Source organism: Gossypium hirsutum, chromosome A13 (assembly GCF_007990345.1).
Source record: "Gossypium hirsutum isolate 1008001.06 chromosome A13, Gossypium_hirsutum_v2.1, whole genome shotgun sequence".
NCBI lineage: Eukaryota > Viridiplantae > Streptophyta > Magnoliopsida > Malvales > Malvaceae > Gossypium > Gossypium hirsutum.
The window spans coordinates 106,591,073-106,614,447 of NC_053436.1; the positions used below are offsets into that span (position 1 = coordinate 106,591,073).

The 23,375-nt window shown below is 31.2% G+C and overlaps 2 protein-coding genes across 6 annotated transcripts; one reads left to right on the forward strand and one right to left on the reverse strand.

Moving 5' to 3' along the window:
- Positions 1–253: 253 nt before the first annotated feature.
- LOC107893380 (uncharacterized) lies at positions 254–2,987 on the reverse strand. Of its 4 annotated transcripts, none has more exons than XM_041085623.1 (5): positions 2,803–2,987; positions 1,563–2,462; positions 1,129–1,329; positions 792–987; positions 254–712 (listed from the first exon to the last, which is right to left on the reverse strand). In XM_041085623.1, the coding sequence occupies exons 2-5, from the start codon at positions 2,433–2,435 to the stop codon at positions 528–530; spliced, it is 1,455 nt and encodes a 484-aa protein (XP_040941557.1). In that variant the 5' UTR covers positions 2,436–2,462; positions 2,803–2,987; the 3' UTR covers positions 254–527. The 4 variants fall into 4 exon arrangements, with proteins under 4 accessions (XP_040941557.1, XP_040941558.1, XP_040941556.1 ...); XM_041085624.1 differs by having other exon boundaries at positions 1,563–2,490; positions 2,803–2,979; XM_041085622.1 differs by having other exon boundaries at positions 1,563–2,540; positions 2,803–2,964.
- Positions 2,988–14,851: 11,864 nt separating this feature from the next.
- LOC107893377 (phosphoinositide phosphatase SAC3) lies at positions 14,852–22,919 on the forward strand. 2 transcript variants are annotated; one of them, XM_016818354.2, is made up of 17 exons: positions 14,852–15,343; positions 15,440–15,737; positions 15,929–16,133; positions 16,228–16,390; positions 16,572–16,794; positions 16,909–16,985; positions 17,146–17,333; positions 17,429–17,526; positions 17,813–17,946; positions 18,101–18,229; positions 18,595–18,958; positions 19,512–19,633; positions 19,913–19,984; positions 20,828–21,019; positions 21,337–21,510; positions 22,053–22,164; positions 22,300–22,919. In XM_016818354.2, exons 2-17 carry the CDS (start codon positions 15,624–15,626, stop codon positions 22,417–22,419), a joined length of 2,487 nt encoding a protein of 828 aa, XP_016673843.2. In that variant the 5' UTR covers positions 14,852–15,343; positions 15,440–15,623; the 3' UTR covers positions 22,420–22,919. The 2 variants fall into 2 exon arrangements, with proteins under 2 accessions (XP_016673843.2, XP_040941560.1); XM_041085626.1 differs by lacking the exon at positions 14,852–15,343 and having other exon boundaries at positions 15,368–15,737.
- Positions 22,920–23,375: the final 456 nt, after the last annotated feature.

Here is a 23,375-nt window from a genome sequence, read left to right on the forward strand (position 1 = left end):
TCTGAAAATAAAGCCCAAAAGTAATTGACCCAGAAATTATTTTTTTTCTTTGAACATCGTCTACTTGAAACGTCGTATTTTTGCTAAATGATTAACTGTCACAGATGATAATAATTGTAGAATATACTCATATGTTACTCTACTAAATTTTATCATTAGCTGATGTGCAAGCCTTTTTAGTTTTTTTTCTCTCTTTTCGAATACAATGTTGCAAATTTCATGTTTTTTTGGAGCGCATTAGGAAGATCTTCCATTCAAAGTAACTGAAAACATTGAATCACCAAGAATAAGAAACATTTACAGTTGACTGGTTTATTTCACAAATGTTTAATGCATATTTGGTACAATGCTAATTTGGCTTATAAAAGGTACTCGTCCTTGAATTGCATGTTTACTTCATGCACATCCACATAACCATGAAAGGCAGCTACATTTTGTACAGTCAACAAGGCAAGATGTGCAACATGTCGTCAAGTTGTTGCTTGTTTCGAGCTGCAGAGCGAGATAATGTACCCAAATGGTCTGAACTAACAATTTAGGCTAGAGTAGAGATCATCCAGAGCAACATACAAGGGTTCAGCAGCCTTTGGCCGGCTCACAGTCCCGAGTAATATGTCAGTACTGGTGAGATAAGGATCACCATAGAACCGTAGGTTGGTATCCATTCTTGTTGCAACGATGTTCCCTTCCAGTGACACACCAACAAATGCCCCTGCAAAATTTTGTGATAAATTGGATAGCTGAATCCACAAACTAGTGAAAGGAGTGCAATACATTGCAGGATGGAATACCTTTACTACAACTGTATGTGTAACACATGCCAGAGCCTCTATCTCCTGCCCGAAGATCTGCTTCCAGCACTCTCCCCATAGGTCCTGCAGCAGCACTGCAGCCAGCACCAAGAGAAAAATGCATGCGACTACAAAATGTCTTCACGGCTTGTAAATCATGAAGCACGATTATGAAATCCATGAGTTCACCCCCAATCTATGAAATGCATAAAAATGGAATTTAGCTAATAGATTATGCATATAAATAGTACGGAACGTGGGAGGGAATCACTCCTTAGCTGCCTAGATGTGTAAATTCTGCTTGAACAGGTATATATTTTTCTCAGTCAAAAGTTACCTGAGCACCCCATCCTAAACCAACAGAGAATATAGCTGATGGAGCAGACCATGTTCCATCGGACCTTCGAGCAATAACAAGACCAGTCCCGAGCTTGTATGCTAAAAGAACTCCAGCTTTAACAACAGTTAAAATAGCTAAGCCTTTGGCTCCTTTAAGAACAGCCAGTGGTATAGATTTCTCTGGACTCGACTGAGCAACCTGTCCGTTTGAACTACTGTTATTCGAAGCATCTCACCATGCCAAAATATATTCAATTATGTAGCTCCAATATGTGAGAAATTAGTTTAACTCGATTTTTAAAACTGAAGAACTGGCATGTGCTCCGGTTGAGCAAGACCAATCACATGAAAGCTCAATCTAGCTGGTAAGTATGATCTAGACAGAAAAACAAAGCTATTGTCTTGTATGAATAATTAAAACTAGGCTCAAACCTGGCAATAGCTTCTCAAGGTGGTGGATGCTTTGTAGATCTCATGTTCCATGGACAAACCAACCGGCAAGTTCAACCAACCTCGAGTGCACGTCCAATCCATGACATCATGTTTTGCTACTTGTGCAGCATTGCTAATGGAGTTAATAAGAACACCCTGCAATGGATCAAGTCTATCATAGCAAGAATCACAGACCCTCTGGGGATTTCTATCCCTAAATTTAACAGGTAGCAAGCACCTTCCCTTAGAACATGCTCTACAGAAAATCCCTCCACAAAACCGGCAATGATGTCTGCCACGCGTAATTGCTGTAAAGAGAGAACTGCACTGCATGCAAACAGTGGTAGAACTATCTGGAAGCCACTCCGGAGGCTCAGCTTCCAGCACTTCTTTATATGCATTATAATTTATCCCACTTGGCTCCATAAGCGGCGGGGCACTCGGTATATAAACAGAGGATTGCAAACAGGTATCCCCATTGTTTCCAGACCCCAGAAATGAGACATTAGAACTTTGGCACTGCTGATTCACCGAAACACTCGGGGAGCCTTTATTAGTCCCAGTTACAATTGCAATTAAGCCACTCAACACATTCTTCAAGTTCACCTCTGGTTCCAAGCCATTCCGCATGGATACACGGACATCATCGCTTGAATCATATCCTCCATCGATGAACTCATCAGAATCAGCAGGAAACTGATAAGGATTACCTTTCTTTATCGACTTTGAGCCTAATGAGACGATACTTTTATCTTCTGGCACAGTCCAATCAGAATCAATATAATCATCATCAAATTGATAGGCGTTATTATTTTTCTCCTTTTCTACCTCTGAAAGCGACGAATACGAAACCCTACCCTCAAATCTTGCCATTCAACCACACAACCAAGAACCTGATTCCTAAATCCAACAACAACAAGTAATTTCACTGAAATTCAAAAATTAACACCCGTCTTAGCCGCCTATCAAAAAGAAACCCTAAACAACAAATTAAGTCACGAATAAATATATCTCATCAACCCAAAAGAAAATAGAGGACCCAACAAATATTTTTTTTCCGTTATCCTATGCACAATTCAAACGTAATTGTTTAACAAAATCAAAATACAATAACGTCGTTTAGAACTAGGGTTTCACAAATCATGGTTGATTTTTCATCCTAATTCATTGTTTGAAGGAGGAAAATAAAAATAGAAATTGAGATTAAAAATAAAAATAAAAATAAAAATAAAATTCGTACCTTTTTCGCTTGCATATGGGAATTAGTATTACACGGTTGAAATCTTTAATTTCGAAACGCCACGAGAAAGAAAGGGTGACAATAGGGTTTGACGATGAGGGAAATTGTGAAGGGGAGTTGGAGGCGGTAACAATTCAATTGAGATCAATTTTGTAAATAATAATAATAATAATAATTATGATTATGATTATGATATAATATTATGGTTCTTTAGAAAATGAATCCAAAAGTTGATTGGGATAATATAATTTTTGGCCCCTTAATTTGGTAATTAGATTCAATTCGGTACTTGTACCTTTTTTCTTTTGTTCACTTTGATATCTCAATTTGGCAACCAAATTCATTTTGATTCCTGAACTTGAATTCTGTCAAGATTTGATGATGTTATAATTTCCTTGGAACTTGGCTGGATTGGTTGGTAAAACCAATTAGACCGAGAATCAACCAATATACCGATTCAAACAAAGAGGTTGAACCAATTAAATAGGAAATTGTTCAAAATTGATAAAAGCGAAAACTGAGACAAAAATCAGTAGTTGAATCAAATTAATGATCTTTTTGTATTTTTTTAAGTTTTTTTATGAATTTTTAATTATCGTTGGTTTTACAGTTGAACCAATTAAATTGACTAAATCGAGAATCAATGATTTGATCGGTTCAACTAGTGATTCGATTATTAGAACAATATATGTGACATTCTAAGGTTGTATCATGTCATCAATTGAAATTTTATATATATATTTTTAATTTTCAAGTGATGTTGTGGCACAATATCATAGTACCACGTCATTGAACTTGTATATTTTTCAAGTTTAGGGACCAAAACGACTCTAGTTGCCAAGTTCAGGTACCAAAGTGGATAAAAAATACAAGTACAAACAAATGCCAAAAATTATATTATCCCTATAAAAAATTATCGAATTAAATTCTATTAATTTGGATTAGTTCAATAAACGAGACATCGATTCTAATAAACTATTTGAAATTTATTTAAAAAAAATTGAATTCAAAATGGTAATTATAGAGTTGAGTTCAAGTTCAAACAACTCAAGCTATTGACATTTGAGTAAGGTAATATTTGATTTGAAAGGCTTACCAGTTTAATTGAACTTTTTATTTTAATTGCCATAATAGATAGAAAAAACAAGTACAAAAGAATTTAATCAAGCTCGAATTTGAACTTGAGTATGACAATTGATAAACAACTTTAGTCGAACTCAAGTAGCTCAATTAAGTCTCAAACCAAGCTCTCGCTTAAAAATTGATGTTTGATAAAACTCGAATTGAGTACAGAACCTTGAAGTTCAAACCCAACTTGAGCTCGATTTTGCTATTATTCAAGTTCAATTAAAATTTTAAATTATTTTTTATATAATATTTTATGTTTTTAATTAATTTAAATATAAAATAATTATTTTAAATTGTAAAAGATAAAATAATAATAAACAATACCGATGAAAATATTTATTTAATAAATTTTATTAAATTAAAATAGTTCAGAATTTAATGTATAGGATTCAAATATCCAGTTATATTTATATACATGTATTTTTAATTTTTAAAATAATATTTTATATAGTTATAGATCTATATAATAAGTAAATGGAATGGCAAATTAAGGTTAGCACCGCAAAAAGCCCAAAGAGTGTCTTAGATCTTAATTAGATTAAAATTAGATATTGATCATGGATTGGATTTCAATAAAATTTTAGGCCTATTTTTTATGTTTAGACTTGGTTTGACTCGAAAAATATGTTTAGAATTTTACTCAAGTCTACTAAAATCCTATCATGTCCACTCGTATTAGAATTTGTTTATATTACTATTTTATATAAAAATAAATTTTAAAAATATAATAAATTAAATACACTAAAATAAATATTTCCCAATAAATTTAAAAATTTATTTATACTTAAATAATAACAACTTAACAAATAAATGCTCTAAAATAGTAACAAAATAAACAATATAACAAAAATTATACAATATCAAACAATAACAATAAAATAGTAACAATATAATAGCAACACCAAATCAATGACAAAACAATATAATAATAAATTTGGGCCGGGCCCAAGTCAAAAAATTTATCCAAAACTTCTCATATTTTTATCCAAACTTATTTTTTAAATTTATACTTTTATTAAAATTTTCTCACTTTTCTAACTTCGAGTTGAACTAGAATGAGGTATAGGCTAAAGAAATAAAGAATGCCTTTTGCTTTCCCCACAATAAACAAATAATAAGGATTTGCTTTGCTTAACTGCCTGAAACAGAAACACGCAACCCCGAAAGGTAAAAGAAACTTGGATTCTCGCCAAGTTTAAGGTTGTCTACTCCTCTTGACTTCAAAAAGGACTCCTCCTTAGATTTCGCTTCTCTTCCATTAACCTCTTTTCAACTTTTGACTTACTGCTACTAATTATTCCATTAAATTTAATTATTGTATTTATAGATTATGAGTTTGAATTTAAATGTAATTATAAAGTTGAGGTGAAAGTAAAAAGTAAAAAGTAATCACTTTAATTATTTTTTTAAGGTAAATATGAATAGTTTTGTTAATTAAATTTTGATTGTATTAATAAATTGAAATCTGATTTTAAAAAAAAATTATTCACTCAAGTTTTTAAAATTTTAAAAGACTTACTTTTTTATTTTATTTTTAAATAATTAAATTTTTTATATGTGATTTTTGTTTTAAAAATTTGGTATTACTTGATGTTAGGTTGAGATAGAGGTGTCAATATGCTAGGCCGGATTCAACTAAATTTTTATGTTTGTTTGCTAGGTTAGGGCTCAACCTAAAAATTGAGTTTAAAATTTTATCATAGGTTGGTCCAAATAAAAATGTTAAAACTCAAGCTTGGCCTGGTCTGCTCATATTAATTTTTTTATATTATTTAAGTATATATATAAGATATATCAAAAATGCTAAAATATTTAAAAAATAATTTTAGGTGCCGCTTGTGACAAAAAAATGTTTAGATATCAAAATAGAAAAAAAATTATAGTTTAAGTACCAATTTATGAATTAACTGTTAAAAGATTGTTGACACCATTTTTTTGAATGAAAACGGGGTCGACTTGGATTAAAAAAGAATGAAAACGGGAGTCGCCACCGATCATTTTTGATGAGGTGTGATAGGGTCACCTTGAAAAGTGGTTGTTTTTAATAAACGATTTAATTTTTATTAAAACAAAGATTTTGGTCTATGAAATTTAAAAAAAACGGGTTCGGGAGTCGGTTACGCACGAGGAAGGATTAGCACCCTCGATACGCCCAAAATTGGTACCTAGTTGATTAATTAGTGTCTTAGTGTCGAAAATTGAAAGTTTGAAGGGTTTTAAAAATACGATCCTTAAAAGAAAACTCTGATAACGTGAATTGAAATATAAGATTCTCTTGTTCCGAAGGAATATCACATCCAGCACATTAGGACACGATACCCTAAACCATCGAAACCAAGATCACCTTATAGTTTAATGAAACCATATTTTGAAGCTTTAAGAGGATATTTGGCTGTTTAGTCGAACGAGAAATCGAAACCCAGCACGTTAGGGCACGTTTTCTCGATTTTCCAAACGCGAAATATTGCCTTATTTAGAAAATTTTCCTTTTGGTGTTTAGTGTCGATGCTTGACAAAACAATAACGAATACAACAAGGTGAGCAAAGTAAAGTGAGTAACAACAATACAATAGGCAAAATGAAATGACGAGGCGATTACAAAGCATACAAATAAATAAATAGGACTAACATTTTAGAAAAAGCACATGTGTACATAAATAAACAAACAACAACTAACAATAATGACAATAAATACAATTATGTAAAAATGTATATGCATATAATTTTAAGCCATAAGATAAGAAATGCATATAAATTAAGAATATGAAAACATAGATAAGTATGTACACATATATGAAATCGGTAAATACTATAAAAAATATAAATGTGTAGTTATATATTTACAAATCGTGATAATATAAAATATATGTATGTGAATTATAAAATATGTGAAATATACAAAAAGCATTTTTAAGAGTGTAAAATATATAAGTATGTATATGATGTAAAATATGCATAAATATATGTAAGTGTATAAAAATTATGAAATGTGAAAAAATGTATTTAAGTATGTATAAGTACGTATATATACATATTATAAATATATAGATATATAACAAAGCATAAACTAATAATAATAATAATAATAATAATAACATTGGAATATAAAAGAAACGTACATAAAATTAATAAAATATTAAAATAAAGTGAAATGAAAAACGTTAAATACAAAAATATATGTGTATACACATACGTAATAAAAATATACACTAGTACATAGTTATAATAATAGTAATACTAATAATACTAATAATATAAAAATAACAAGGATATTTGATAAAAATACAAAAATAAACGAAAAAAAAGATTAAAATCGAATTAAAAACGAAGTTGTAGGGCCAATTTAAAATGAAAACAAAGAAAAGGGACTTGATTGTAACGCGCGTGCAACTTGGAGGGTCAAAAGCGCAATAAACCCAAGTATTAAAACGCTGCGCAGCATGAGGGACCAGAATGAATCCGGGGCGAAACCATGGAGCCAGATTAAAAATAAAGAAAAGCTTGATTGTAAACTCCCGAAAAAGCGGAAGGGCTAAAAGTGCAATTAGCCCTTCCAAAGAAAAACACGCGGATCCTCCCTGGTGCGGGTCGGGTCGACCCGACCCGCGTTCAAAACGACGTCGTTTTATTTGTTTAAACTGGGGGTCCAAAACGGTGCGTTTTGACCCCCTATAAAAGTCAAAAAAATTTCAAAAAAATCATTTGTAAAGCTTAGGGAGAAAAAAAAGAAAAGGGAGAGAGGAGAGGGGAGCCCGGAGCGATTTCCGGCAAAGGGGGGGTCCACCGGACGGCCACCGGAGGCTCGCCGGCGCCGGCGCCGGCCACTGCACGCGGTGGCCGGAAAGGTAAAATTTTTTATTTTTTTGTTATTCTTTTTTTTTTATAAATTTATGCTATGTAGATATATATAATAGATGAATTTTCAAATAAAAATAAAAGAAACCTTAGATCTCTGCCTTTTCTGTTTCGGATCTTTTTCTCGCTTCAATCTGCTTTTTTTTTGTATTCTAAGTAGTATTACAACTAAAAAATGAAAGGAAAAAAAAATCATCCCCTTATTCCCATGACCGATTTCGGCTTTTAAAGCCAATACATTTGTTTTGTTTATTGTTTTCCCCATCATTTGCATGCTCTCCTTGCTATGGTGTCTGTTCTTGTTGCAGGTGGTGGGCACGGTGGAGTGTCAGACGCGTGGGCGTCGTGGTGGCCAAGGCCGAGGCGTGCGAGCGTGAGGGGGACAGACGAGGCTGAGCGGCGCGCCCTAGGCATGCTGCGCCTAGGGTTTTCTGCTGCAAACATTTGTTTTTTATTTGGGCTATTGGGCTAGGTAGTGGGTTGGTTTGTTATTTTGTAATTGGACTGTTGTTTATGGTTTTAATATTCGGGCCTGGGCATAAAATTGGGCCTTACAAAGATAATTTAAATATTACTTATGAAAAAAAAAAGGGAAAAAGGTATAATTTAAGTAAGTCAAATGAAAGAAAAATTGAAATGTTAAAAATGTGGAGCAATCAACTACAATGATTGAAGGCTTAAATGCAAAATTAATCCTCAAACTTATACCCTTATTTCACTTAAGCATTTAAAAAATTTTTTATGTCAAAAGTAGTAGGGCAAATCTCAAGATTATGTATGAATTTTAATTTATTGTGTAATTTAATATATAAATTTTAATTTGGTCTGATTATACACACGAATTTTTTATCGTAGTTCTAATTTATACATGAAACTTTAATTATGATTAAATTATATACATTTAAATAAATATATCAATTTTTTATATTGGAGAAATATAATTATTAGCAGTTGCAGTATATAAACGTAAATAGAATTGAACCAAATAAAAATTACACATATGAAATTGCACAAAATTAAAATTCATATATAATATTGCATATTGATAAAACATTCACGTGTAGTTTTGATATTTATCTCAAAATAATACTTAAACCAATAAAAACATTACACATAACATGTTCTTGTTTTTGTTTTAATTTTTATATTATGCATGTTCATTTTATTGTCCATGTTCGGGTTTACCTCTCCTAACAATGTTGTCTCTAAGTTTTGAACCTATATTCTTTTCTTGGAAGAATAATGTATCTTACCATTATATCCAACTACTTATTGGTCATAACATGTATTTATTGAACATCGTGCACTTTTAATAAAATAAAACAAAATTAATAATTTAAGTATAATTTTATAAAAATATTTAAATAAAAAAATATAATTTAGGAGTCAATTTCGTAACCATGATGGAAAGGTATCAATAATTGAGCACATGGTGATGGTGGCATATACCAGGAATCGAAGCAGCCATTAAAAGGTATTTAGGTGAGAGTCCCCCTACCTCCGTCCCTACCCAAATGGTTGCCTCATATTTGGTGCAGATGCGTCGATGGAAATATACATAATTAATTCTTTATTCAATATGTAATATAATATATAGAATTTTAATTTGATGTGATATAATTTATGCATATAAATTTTATGATATTTTTTATTTATTTTACAGTTTATATTTTATGTTTATTATTATTTCTTTTAATAATATTATTTTTAAAATTCGAATTAATATATATTTCTTTAAAATGTTATATATCTCATCACTGCACTTGACAGTATAAAATTGACTTAATGGTTTAAAAGGTTTTCAAAATTTTTCGAAAAAATTAATTAAGCCCTACCATATTTTCCTAAACTAACAAAACTTATTAAATAAGCCCTTTGACTAGCATTAATTGTTATAATGTTGATGTGGCCTTTAACGGTACTAACGTGGTACTCTATGTCAGCGACAGTTGTTGACATGGTAATGCCACATAGCAAAAGATAAAAAAATTAAAAGGAATATTTATTTTTTTACTGGAATGAATCTGGATAAATATTTGTCTAGCAAAAATAGGAAAATCAAAACTTAAATTTTTTAAATGAGTTTTATTAATTTTTTTATTTATTTAATATTTTTATAATTTCATTAATGATTTAGAAATCTATAAAATTAAAAAATATATATTGAATTTTTTAAAAGAAATGAAACTTCGAAATGAATGAATCTTGACATCCATGTGTCTAAGTTCATTTCGACAAAAATTAATTTTTTTATTTTTTATTGACATGACAATTGTTACTGACATGAAACGTTACTTTAATACTGTTAAAATATTCCATAATAAAAATAAATAAACTAAATCTTTAGAAATAAAAATATCATATTCCAAACCTACGAAGACATAATAAAGATTTATAATATATTTTAATATAATATATTTAATAATTAAACTTAAATAAAAAGTTTTATTATTATTAAACAATAATTCAAGCCGCCAATCAAAGATTCAGGTCAGATCAATTCTAACATGAAAAGCGTTTGTCTAGAATTTAACCTTTCGACAAGTCTTTTCAAACAATTAAAATCTACATGATTGAAACTCTTTTTTTATTGACAATTTTATTTTTATAATGAAAATCAAATAACATTTTATTGTTTAATATTTATCCACATAATCACAAATTTAACCTTTAATATATTTTGTTAATTTGATTCTTAATAATTTTTAATTAAATTAAACTCTTAACATTTTAAAATAAATTAAATTTGATGATTAGTTTTTCAAAAATAGTTAAAATATTGTTTTAAAGAAAATACTGATTAAAATGTTAAATTGTTAAACATGGCAACACACATGACAATTCACGAGTACTTCATGCAATTTTTAACTTCTTATTTTTAAATTTTATGATTTTTTAAATATTTTTATAAATTTTAAATTATTTGTTAGCGTAGCATATAAGACGAATAATATCATGTTTGCACGAAGCATATGTGAATTGTCATGCCAATATCATTAAAAATTAAATATTTTAGTCAGGATTTGAGTTATATGAACAATTATAATTGATGCATATAACAATTGAAGAACAACAATACAAGACCATTGGTTACTCAATTCAGTAATTATCAATGTTTGTCGGTAAGGACGAATGTAAAAGGGCAAGAGCGTGCCTTGATCCCCATAAATGGATAATTATAATTTTGCTCCCTATAAATTATTAAATTATAAATTTATACATGGTAAATTTACACTTTGACCTCCAACTGGGAAAAAATATGTTGTCTTTTTTAAAAAAATGATGAAATCATAAATTAATATATGATAAAAGTTATATTTTGACCTCTTAAAAATTTATAACTCAATTTTGACCCTCCTAAATTTTTTTCTAGATTTGTCCTTATTTATGGGCCAAGAAAGCTAGTTCACTATCTTCAACCTCGTAGAAAGAATGATTTAAGTCCTATCACTCACCGGTGTAGTAAGCTCAAACTTGAACTTAAAATCTAGAATTCTCTCCACTAAATTCTCTCTCTGAAAACTTAGTTTATAAAATCAAATGACTCAAATATTTTACTTACAGAGTGCATTTACTAAAACGAGCTCCAAATGAACTACACGCTAAAACCCTCAATTCATATACCCTATACAAGTCTTGAATAAGTATTATTCAACTTTTTGATATACAAATCAATTACAATGCTAATCCCCACCAAAGTAGCCAATAAATTAGGAGACTAACATCCTAATAAAGTCTAGGGAAAAAAAAGTTAACTTTGGATATTATACAAAAGGGTTAACATGATTTTTGATCCATGTCAATTAGATCTATTTTTATTTATACGTTTTTTTGTTCACTTTAGCATCTGAACTTAAAAATTATATCCATTTTGATACCTAAAATTTGTACTTCATAAAAGTCCGATGACATGACACTATTGTGTTATATTACCACCTTTTTTTAAAATATATATAATCTAAATTTTTTAAAAACATAGATATTTTTTTAAGTTTTAGGTGATGGCACTACACAATCTCAAAGTGTTATGTCATCACATCTACAAAATCTAAGTTCAAGTACCAAAATGGGCAAAGCTACAAAGTTCATGTACTCAAATAGACAAAAATGGACTAGTTGTCAAATTTAGGCACAAAAAAATACATTAACCCTAGACAAAATAAGATGCAAACATATACGATAAATTTGATAAAAATAACACATACATTAGAGTTAATTTCATCATATATTCTCAAACTATAATCTTCATTCTAAATTGGTCCCCAGACTGTGAAATATTCTAATTACATTCTTAAATTATCGAAGTTATATTAATAAGGTCATTTCATTGCTTAAATTGTTAAATTAATCAATAAATGAGATGTAAAATCTTATGTGGCATAGCTTAAAATGAAAAATTTAAAGAAAAATGAATATTGTAAAGATATTAGTTTTGAGTTTTTTGAAACTTTTTATAAAAGCTTTATTGTTTACTATCTATTTTTTCGGTTTTACTTTATTTGCAGTGTAACTATTAAAAGTAGTGCAACAATGCTTTACTTTTTATTTATTTTTTTTACTTTAAATTATGTCACATAATGTCATTTAACAGTTAAATTAATATTTTTAATAATAGAATAACCTAATTGATATAACATTAATAATTTAATATGTAATTAGAACGTTTGAAGCTTGAGAACCAATTTAGAATGAAAATAATATTTTAGGAAGCTCTAGTATATTTAACTCAATACACTAAATTAGTGAAAGAAACAATATGTTTAAGTAACACTAATATAATAGTAACAACATCCATTATGCAGACGAAAAAATATATATAAAAAAAGTGAATTTATATAAAAAAAAGTGAATTTAAGTTATGTCTTATTGATTGGGTGTTGATCGCTATCACGTGTGTGTAAAAGCAAACAATTTTAAAGGTGCAATTTTAACTGTAAGATGACAATATCAATTATAATATTTACAGTGTCCAATGGAACACCTGAGTATTCCAGGGGTTCGAACCCAAAGGAGTCGGTGATTAAGTAATTCCTAAACTATAAACATGCAATTAAAGGAGTCTAGCTAACTACTCACTAGGAACTCTATTACGACAGACCATTCACGAGTTGAATTACACTAATTAATTACTTAACAATAATGAAGGACTAAATTGTAAATGAAACAAAATATGAAACTAGCAAACAATTAGCGGTTGGTTGATTTCCATAACGTTAGTTAACATTTGAATTAGTGACCTAAATCGCTATTATTCCTAAATTGGTTCAATTTTACCTCTCGGCCTCAACTTTACTAATTTTGACAAATTAGTCCGGTCTATCTCTCGACCCCACTAAACTAACTGGGGACTATTAAATTGATGCCCAATAAGATCTCCTCTTAATCTCACTTATCTTAATTTCCCCTTTGGATCGTCAATCCAAAGTTTTGAAGTCCATTCGATTTAGTCCAATTTTTACGATGTAGTTCTTGAACCTAGAAATCAATTACCCATCACTTCCATCAACCAACCACTTTGAATTTTGCTACACATAAACATATTTAAGCAAAAAAAAATCCAACAGTCATAAAAACTGAGCATAAATGTTAAATGCAAAGAAAATGATAAAGGTTTGGGCTTTTATTGAAAAAGCTTGAAGGCAATAAAAATGGTAGCAAAGGAAATGTAAAATAGCACTTAAAAATTAGATTTTTAATGGCGAAACAAAAACGAAACTGAGCTATATTAATACTAAGGATTGAATTGATAATACAAGAAGTTTAAGGGGCTAAGCAAGTAAATAAAGTCTAACTATAATAATAATTAAGTTAACTAACTACCACAATATAACGAAAAACCAAAAGGAAGCATAAAACTAAACCCTAAAAGATGAAGAGAATGAGAAAGCTAAGCTAAAGTATCATGTCTTGTGTGTCTTCTCTCAGAAGCCAAAATTTGGCCTTTTTTAGCGGGCACCAAACCATATTTTTGTTGATCAAAATGTCCCTTGACATGTGTTTTTTTTGTGTGTTAAAATTGGATAAGGACTACTGTTGTAGTCATTTTTTGTCCCCTCACGATAGTGGTATCGCTATACCTTCGTTAGTTTTGAAATAGGGGGTCCTTGGGAGGTTGGGTATCACAATACTATTGTAGATGGCTTCAACCCTCTTTGTTTCAGTACTATTAGGGGTTTCACAACTTCCATACTTTGATTTCGAGATGCCCCTCTTCTAGGTGATGTTTTTGTTCACGCTTGGGCTACCATTGACTCCCTATAACACTTAATCAACCGTTAGGGTCCTTATAACATATTTGGCCAATTCGGATCTCAAAAGTAGCGTAAAACACCTTAAATCACTTATTAAATCGAAATTTTAAAATTAAGTAAAAACATGACAAAAACACATAACTTGCTCGAGAATGAGCTCTTTAAACGTAATGGGGAGCCTAATTTGACATATCAAATTACAACACATAAGATGTTTATATTTTTCAAAAATAGGACGACCTCACATCTTAGTTGTAAAAAAATATAAAAATAAAAATATTGTGAAAATATTTAAATACACTTAAATATAAATAATTAATGAAGTGATTTTTTTTCCTAATCACTGAAAAGAAACTAAAAGAAATGAGAAAATAAGAGAAAATTATATGAGAGGATGAAGGAAAATAGAGAAGTGTTTTTTATTTTTTAAATTTTTATTTAACTCCACTAATTTTTTTATATAAATTTAAATTTTTTATTTTTTATTTGAGTCAGTATCTAATCAATTCGCGATATAAACTCAAAATTTTAATATAATTTAAGTTAAAATATGTCAAAATTTATTTATTCCTTACAAATTTAAAATTTAATTTTTATATTTTTATTTTTAAGAATTTAATATTTAAAAATTTAAAAATTTAAAAATTTAAAATTTAAGTTACATTGTTAAATTCTCTTAGTATAATATAAATTGTATTTATGTTTTAAAATAGTGAATATTTAAAATATAATTACATATATATTTGATAAAGACATTTTATTTACCTTTTAATTTCATTTTATAAAATAAAAAAAAAATAATTAGCGGTCAGCGAGGTTGTGGTTTTCGTTTGTCCTTCTTCAGATCTGAGGAAGAATAAATAAGGGGGAGAATTTCAGTTTTTAATTTTTCTTTTCAAAAATAATTTTTTAAACCCGACATCATCATCATCATCATCAATATTATTTAAAAAAAAAAGAAAAAAAAACAGCTATACGGAAGCTAAAAAACGAATAACATAAAAAATGAGCCTTGCAGCTACCTGTTCATCCAAATAAATAAATAAAGGAAAATAATTTCTCCTAACCTGGGAAATTTTATTTTAATTTAATCGTCGTGTAATCTTTTGTTTCCATTATTTTCGTTTATAAGCGTTTTTTAATTTTTTTTCATGTTTAATAAATAAATAAATTTGTTTTGATTTATTCGATCTCTGTAATTTCATCCATGACTGGAGAAGATCACAAATTCTTGTGGAAAATCCGCTTTTAGCATTTGTTTTGTTTGGTTGTGAATGGAAAGATAATCGGGGCCGGAATAAGGAAAGGTCAAACATCAGTTTTATTTTTTTTTTCCTGAATTTCCATTTCGGTCAAAGAAGAAAAATGTTGTATTTGAAGCAGCCAAGCTCCATTATTTGCAGGTACGATTGTTGTTTGCCAAGAGCAAGGTAATTTTTGGAACAAGTTATGGAAATTTCTTTCAACGGAAACGAAGAATAATAGAATTTCCGTCGTTAGTGCATGCTAATCTGATAAATTCCCTGAGCCTGGGGCTCGGGGAGATCTGAAGCAAGAGATTGAAAACGGACACCGAAGAAGCTTATCATGGAACCAATTGCAGCAGAAAATAATAGTGATAACATTAACAACAAGGAGAGCTCCTTCCAATTTCAAACGTCTACCTATATGCAGAAATTCAGACTCTATGAAACTTTATCGGTAATTTTTTATCCTTTTTATTATTTTTATTATTTGCTTTGATCTCATTGTGATCTCATTGAATTTTGTTCTTAGTAACTTAAATTTTTTATGTAATTTTACTGAAAATAGCGTTGTTTTAATGTTGAATTATCAAATTAATGGCTGAACTTTGTTCTGAATAAATTGCATTGTGATTTTTCTTTCATCAGAATTTTTATATGATTGGAAGGAATAAGAGTAGAACTTATTGGAGAGTATTAAAAATTGACCGGCTTGATCCTTCCGAGCTGAACATTCGTGAAGATTCTACCATTTATACTGAGAGTGAATGTTCTGAGTTGCTGAGGCGAGTACATGATGGAAATATATCCACTGGGGGATTGAAATTTGTTACTACTTGTTATGGAATTGTTGGTATGGGTGGTGTAATTTTGTCATTAATTTTTAGAGGACTAATTCATGTTATGTAAATGCTTATCTAATTATTTATTTTTCTTTTGTGTTTTAGGATTTATTAAATTTTTGGGACCTTACTACATGCTGCTTATTACGAAACGAAGACGGATTGGTGTGATTTGTGGTCACAATGTATATGCGGTTTTGAAGAGTGAGATGATTCCCCTCCCAAATTCGACTGTTAACTTGAGTATAAATGACAAGAATGAGATCAGGTCTGCTTCTATTCTATGAGCATTATGCTTTGTCTGCTGCTTGGAAGTCATGAAAATTATGTTGATGATGTTCTTTTCTTGTCTTTCTTTATGTTCATTGTTTAAGCTAAGTGTTTTTCTTCTATGCATTTCATGCATGTATATGTTTTAATTTGTATTAATTGTTTTTTTCATTATTTAGATACAAGAAGCTCCTGTGCTCAGTGGATCTTACAAAGGACTTCTTCTTTAGCTATTCATACCATGTTATGCGTAGTCTTCAAAAGAACTTGTGCAATAATGACCCAGACCAAGTTATTTATGAGACCATGTTTGTTTGGAATGAGTTCTTGACTCAAGGGATCCGCAAGCACCTCAAGAATACTTTATGGACAGTTGCATTGGTGTATGGCTTCTTTAAGCAGGTTAAGGATGCTGCTGATTTGAAATTATAATTTGCAAATTTTTATTTCTGTTTCTGTTGTGCTCCTTAAATGGATGGTTGCTTCAATGTTTGACATTGAACTATGTGAATGTAGACAACACTTTCTGTATCTGGACGGGATTTGAAACTTATACTCATTGCAAGGCGATCCCGACACTATGCAGGTACCAGGTAAGAGTTATCTGCCATTAGAGGGAAAAAAAAGAGCTTAGTTTTGCTAGTGCAGTGCTATGAAGATGAAATAAACTTAGTTACCCTTATTCTGTAATATAGTTTTGGGAGGTTAAGGGTTTGAATTTATTGTCTTCATGCGCAACTGAATTGCATTTAGGTATTTGAAACGAGGAGTAAATGAAAAAGGCAGAGTAGCTAATGATGTTGAGACAGAGCAGATTGTCTTTGAGGATGTCTCTGATGGGCTTCCCACACAAATAACTTCAATTGTCCAGAATAGAGGCTCAATCCCACTCTTTTGGTCACAAGAAACTTCACGATTGAATATTAAACCAGATATTATATGTATGTGCTTGTAATCTATGAGAGTACTTCAAGTATTACTGCAGGCATGCTTCCTTTGCTAGGAAAAAAACACTGATCCTTTTCTCTTTTTCCAGTGTCAAAGAAGGACCAAAATTATGAAGCAACTAGACTTCATTTTGAAAATCTTGTTGAGAGATACGGCAATCCTATAATTATTTTGAATTTGATTAAGGTTAGTTTTCATAATATAACCTTGTATCGTCTTAAGGTCTTTCGGCAGCATGCCTTAGTTCCTTTATAAATCAGTCTATTCCATCCCTTTAAAATTATTTCATTCTTTCACAAAATTGCTAAATTTCATAAAGAAATTGCATGTGGCAGAAAATCTTCAAATAGTACCATTTCTACAAGGACAAAGAAGGCCACTTGGGCTTGGGAGTTTATTGATGTAGATATGATATGAGTTATGATTGATTTGATAGTAAGATTCTATGTAATTGCTTTTGTGCGATGAGCAGACACAAGAAAAGAAGCCTCGAGAGTCAATACTTCGTCAAGAATTTGCGCATGTGATTGATTTTATCAATAAAGATATGTCAGAAGAGACTTGTTTGAGGTTCCTTCATTGGGATCTACACAAACATTTTCGGAGGTATATGTCCTAATCCTTTTATTCTCCACGGGAACTTGCATGTATTTTTACTTACTTTTCTTATTCTTCCATTTCTGTTTGCTCTTTGGTATTACTCATTTTTATTTTGAGTTTTCCTAACCAGCTGAAAAACTTATATTTTTGTTCCTTCCAGCCAAGCGACAAATGTTTTGCTACTTTTGGGTAAGGTGGCTGCATATGCATTAACACTAACAGGTTTCTTTTATTGCCGGGTGACGTCGACCTTGAGACCTGACGAGTGTACGGCTTGGCCTTCCTCTGAGTATGCTTTTCATTTTTACTAACTTCCATTTTTGTATAAGAAATGTTTGGAAATATGGTTGTAATTAGCTTTCTAGTTATGATTCTTTTGATGTGGGAAAATAACTTGACTGAAAAGAGCATGTAGTCCAGATAGCAAATACAATCTCTCTCTCAGTTAAGTAGTTATATTTTTTAAACCCCGTCATGAGTTAGTATTTCAAATTGTCAGGTCTTAGATTCTTGTATTAGGTAAATACTTGGTTTTATGAATTACTTATGGCTTTTTTATCTTACAGTAATGGTGAGAATTATTTATTTATTTATTTGTGTTTTTCTTTTTTGCTATGTTTTGAATATGGATTTTGATTCTCATAATATGAGCAGGAATATTGATGATGGTGACATGTCACCCCCAAAATACTGTGACAATGTTAACGAGGGTGCTGACAGATTGGAGGGGAATCATTCTGGTGATAATAATACTGCTAATGGAAATCATTCTGTCAAGCCTCCCACTTTCCAAAGAGGTGTGCTTAGGACCAACTGCATAGATTGTCTGGATCGGACTAATGTTGCGCAATATGCATATGGATTGGCTGCTCTTGGATATCAGCTTAATACTTTAGGGGTTAAAGATACCCCGAAGATAGACCTTGACGATCCTTTGGCAGATGAATTAATGGTTTTTTATGAGAGAATGGGTGACACACTTGCACACCAATACAGTGGTTCTGCAGCTCACAATAAGGTAATTCCAACTTCTGGTGCTATTTGCAACCACATACATTCTCCAAAGGTTGGAATAGGAGAGGCTTCTTTAGTTGCTGTATCTTTGGTTTGCATTTTTCTTTCTTTCTTTTTCTTTTCTTGGTTGAATCTGGCATTGCCAAATATTCATGGTTCATTTGGAATTTAATGTCATTGATGTAAGCTGCTTTACAAATAATGGTTAATTTATTCAGGAATCACATTATTGACAAATTTTGGTAGAAAATAACATTGGCTCTTTTGCTAGAGTTCAAAGCGCCTCGCATGCATTCTATGCTCCATGATTTTCTCTGTCTGATTTGACAGCGAGAAATTATTGTAGGCATGGTCTAACTTCACTTATTTTGAAATAATAAAAAGTAAAAATCAAAAACCATTGAGAATTTTATGTGGTTGTTATATCTGCACTTGAGAAGTGATGGTCAATGGATGATGGGAAGAAATAGTAATTGCATTGGTTGTTAAGACACTCATTCTGGTATCAGAATTTAGTTCTAATACAATCCTTAGTTTTCTTTTCTTTTTCTATGCAGGTATTCTCTGAGAGACGGGGTCAGTGGAGAGCAGCAACCCAGTCCCAGGAGTTCTTTAGAACTCTTCAACGATATTATAGCAATGCATATATGGATGCACAGAAACAAGATGCAATTAATTTGTAAGTTACAATCTTTGTTGTATTACTTCTTAGGTGAAAATCGATGGCTGCCTTAGCACTGAATGATATTTGAGTATCATGTTCTACAAACTGGAAGTCTGCATGAAATTTGCCTGTTTTGGGTTAATACATCCTACCGCAATGGAATAAAAGACTTACATTATTTGGTTTGGAGTTTAGTCAATTTGACATTTCAGTTGCAACTTTTTTCCTAATTCTTTTCTAAAGTATGTGCTATTAATAAGATCTTAAGCAAAATTTGTATAATTCCTCTTGCAGATTCCTTGGGAATTTCCAACCCCAGCCTGGAAAACCTGCTCTTTGGGAATTGGATTCAAATCAGCATTACGGGTAAGAAATTGGGATACAATTGTGGATGAAGATGGAAGGTGGCTTTATTTTTAAAAAATCTTGAAATGTATTCATTGAGGCATGAAGTGTGACCACAGACATCATTCATTGTTCCTGGGATTATGCATCTTACTGTTTCTATTTTTGAATGCTCAACTTTTTTGTTGTTTCGAAAATTCTGGTTATGGGGGCTTGATTTGAGTTTTGACAGTAAGCTGGTACGAGCAGCCCATTAGGGCTTGTGAGAATGCAAGTCCAAACAGTTGTATCACTGTGCTACCATCTGGTATAGATATTTTGTCATAAATCTTGTTGCCTTAGGGAATGGGGATGGATTAAATTCCCTGGTTTTGTTTGTTAGTGATGGATGGTTTTACCCCATTGAAGTTTTAAATATATTTTTTCCTGGAGAAGCTTTTCTTCGTTAAAGTCTTTATACAGAGTCTTGTTGGAAGTGATCGGACAGATTTGCTGTTATGTTTGATTGGTTTTTCCTGCCTATTATTATTTCTCGTTGAAGTTTTAATTTTCCACAATGAATGTATTCTTGGTTGCGCTATGATGGGTTGATGGTGCTCCTTTCACTGCATGCATTCTGTTGCTTCAGTCACCATGAGAAAAAAAGTCTACAATCCTTGTTCACGGTTTTACATGCTTGATATGACGTAATGAAATAATAGGTGATATATGATGCTGGTTTATCATGTTATTTGCATTTGATTTTTTTCTTCATTTTGGTTTTTGATTTCCTATTTTGTCATCTGGTTATTTGCCTACTCGTTTGACGCCTGGGAAGAGGATCTCACTGCTTTTATCTCTTCACTTGCTAATCCTTATTGTCAGGTCATTTTTCCCAAGATCTCTTTCTGATGGAAACATTCTTCGTCAAAGTGAGTCACCTATGTCAGCCAGGAATGACAAGCAAGAGAAACTTACCAACTCAACTTTGCCTAATCGATCACAAGGAGCAAGTAATGGCCATTCAGAGTCATCACCTGAGATTTCAACTTGTGGAAGAAAGATATCATATTCAAGGTTCCTTGCTTTCCATTCTCATTGTTGCATGTCCTCGACTTGGAAGTGTCATTTGTTTCTAATTGATGGCCACAGCTATCTATTCTCCATGGGAGATGAGATGGATTCTGCGGTTTTTTTTTGTATGGATCCTTTAATCTGCATGTTTGGCCGTGCTACTGTTTATATCAATGCTTTCATAAATTTAATTATATTTTAAAACTTGCTGTACGATTCAGATTGGAACCATCTGTTTTATGGTTTACTGTATCAATGATTCTCATGTAGCATTTTGTATTTATGATTGTTCCATTAAATTTTTGATTGATCTGGTTCAGGTATACGCCCTCAATGCCCCAAAGGCAGCTGTTCGGACAGGTGCAAATAGATCGCTCCCTTGGATCTGACAATGTTTGCTCCGAACATGGGGATGGATTCAGCTGCTCTAACTTTGTTGACATAGACTGGCTTTCATCTGCCGGAAATTCATGTGACGGCGAACCATTTGAGAGGTACTTTTTCATTTTCTATAATCCATGTATGTTCTAAAGCTTGATCTTTGAAGCTACAGTAGCATGAGATGTTCGCATAGAAAATGCATAAACCTTTAGCTCTATGGTATTTTCTGTTGTAAACTTGTCCTCAATCCTGCCACGTATTTTCTATTCATGAATCAAGGTAGAGTTTAGTACCATAATGTACAACAAGGATGCACACGCACAAAAAGGGCATTGTTAATACACGGCTTGCTCAATGTTGTACATGGATGTTAACGGTAGATATTCTGCATTTTTTAGACTAATAAGCCAGGTTTCTCAATTTTTAATCGCTATAAACTATGTTACTCCCTCAGGTGTGTATGCTAGATATGAATACGTGCCCGACAAGAATTTATTCAAAATTTTATTAGTTTTACTGTTATTTAGAGGATCATAATCATATGCCCATATCTGGATATGCATCAGCCACAGGTGCTTAAAAGAAAAATGAAGAGTCGGAGCAACAAAGACTACAAACAGTATAAATTTTCCACATTGACATGGATATTTTGCAGGTCACTAGTGCTCACAAGCTCTCTAGTTGATGGCCGTTCATCTGAAAATGTTGTCAATGGAATATTAGGCGAAACCACCCCATCCACCTGTGAAAATGGATCGAGTATGAAGGTTTGTACTCGTAATAGTGGTAGAAAGTTTTTGACATATTACTAAACATGAACAACTTAGGGTACCAGGAAAGGCAGCTATGAATATGTTGTTCATACACCAGATAATGGCTAACCGTTTTTTTATATTATGTAGGAAACACAGCAGAAAGCAACCGAGCTATCCTTTGCTGATATGCCAAATTCCAATATTCCTGAGCAATTCTCCGATAGTTTTGTGCAGTGGGTAAATGGCGGACAGATGCTTTGCCATTAAAGTTTTGCTCGTTTTCGGCACCAAAAGTTGAGGGAGAAGCAGAACCAGCTATTCGAGTACTCGGTATGTAAGATATCCTCCTCAAGCACTCATTTTGGCCGCTCATGTATGTCTACAAACATTAATTCCTACAAAAAGAAAAGGGTAAATAGTCAACAGTTAAAAAAGAAATGCTTTCAGAAGCTCATCCATTCTTCTAATTCCTTCTTAGGGTTCTTCAGTTTTGTAAATATATATTTTTTCCCCTTCGCTTTTCAAGGAGCTCCAATTCTAGGATTTCAGATCATTGATTCTTTGTTTCCTTTTTCGGCTATACCCCCATGAAAACTAACATTTGCAGTTCAAAAAGGTATCCGGAAGAAGGAACAATTATAGGTAGACCTGGCAATTGGTGTAATCGTGTTGTGTGTGTATTTTGTTATATCATAATCATGTTTAAGATATTTTATATTTATATAAATTTTTGATATCGGAACATTATATAAATTTTGAAACATTCATGTTGTTTTTGCTTTTTTTTTTTATATAATACTTAGAATTACTTATAGTCCCTCACTAATTCTTAAAGATAACATGTCTTCTTGCATTGATAACAATATTGATATAAATCAAATTAAAACTCGATCGGCTTAATTTACTTTTTTTTCTTTTTTATTATGAAATAATGTCATGTCAAATATTTCTTTGTCTAATTATAGGATGGATTCATTTTAGAACTTTAATTTTCAGCCTCTTGAGAATATATATCTTTTTAATAACAACTTTGTTAATATAATGAAAAGTATTTATATTAAATGCATTGTGTTAGTGTTATTAATCGTGGTTAAAGATGTCATTATCATGGTTATTGAAAGTAAGTTTGGATGTAAAAATGTAATTACACCTTCATGTAAGTACAAAGAAGATACTTACAAAGAAGATATAATGGCACAATTACATAATTTTAAATTTTAAAA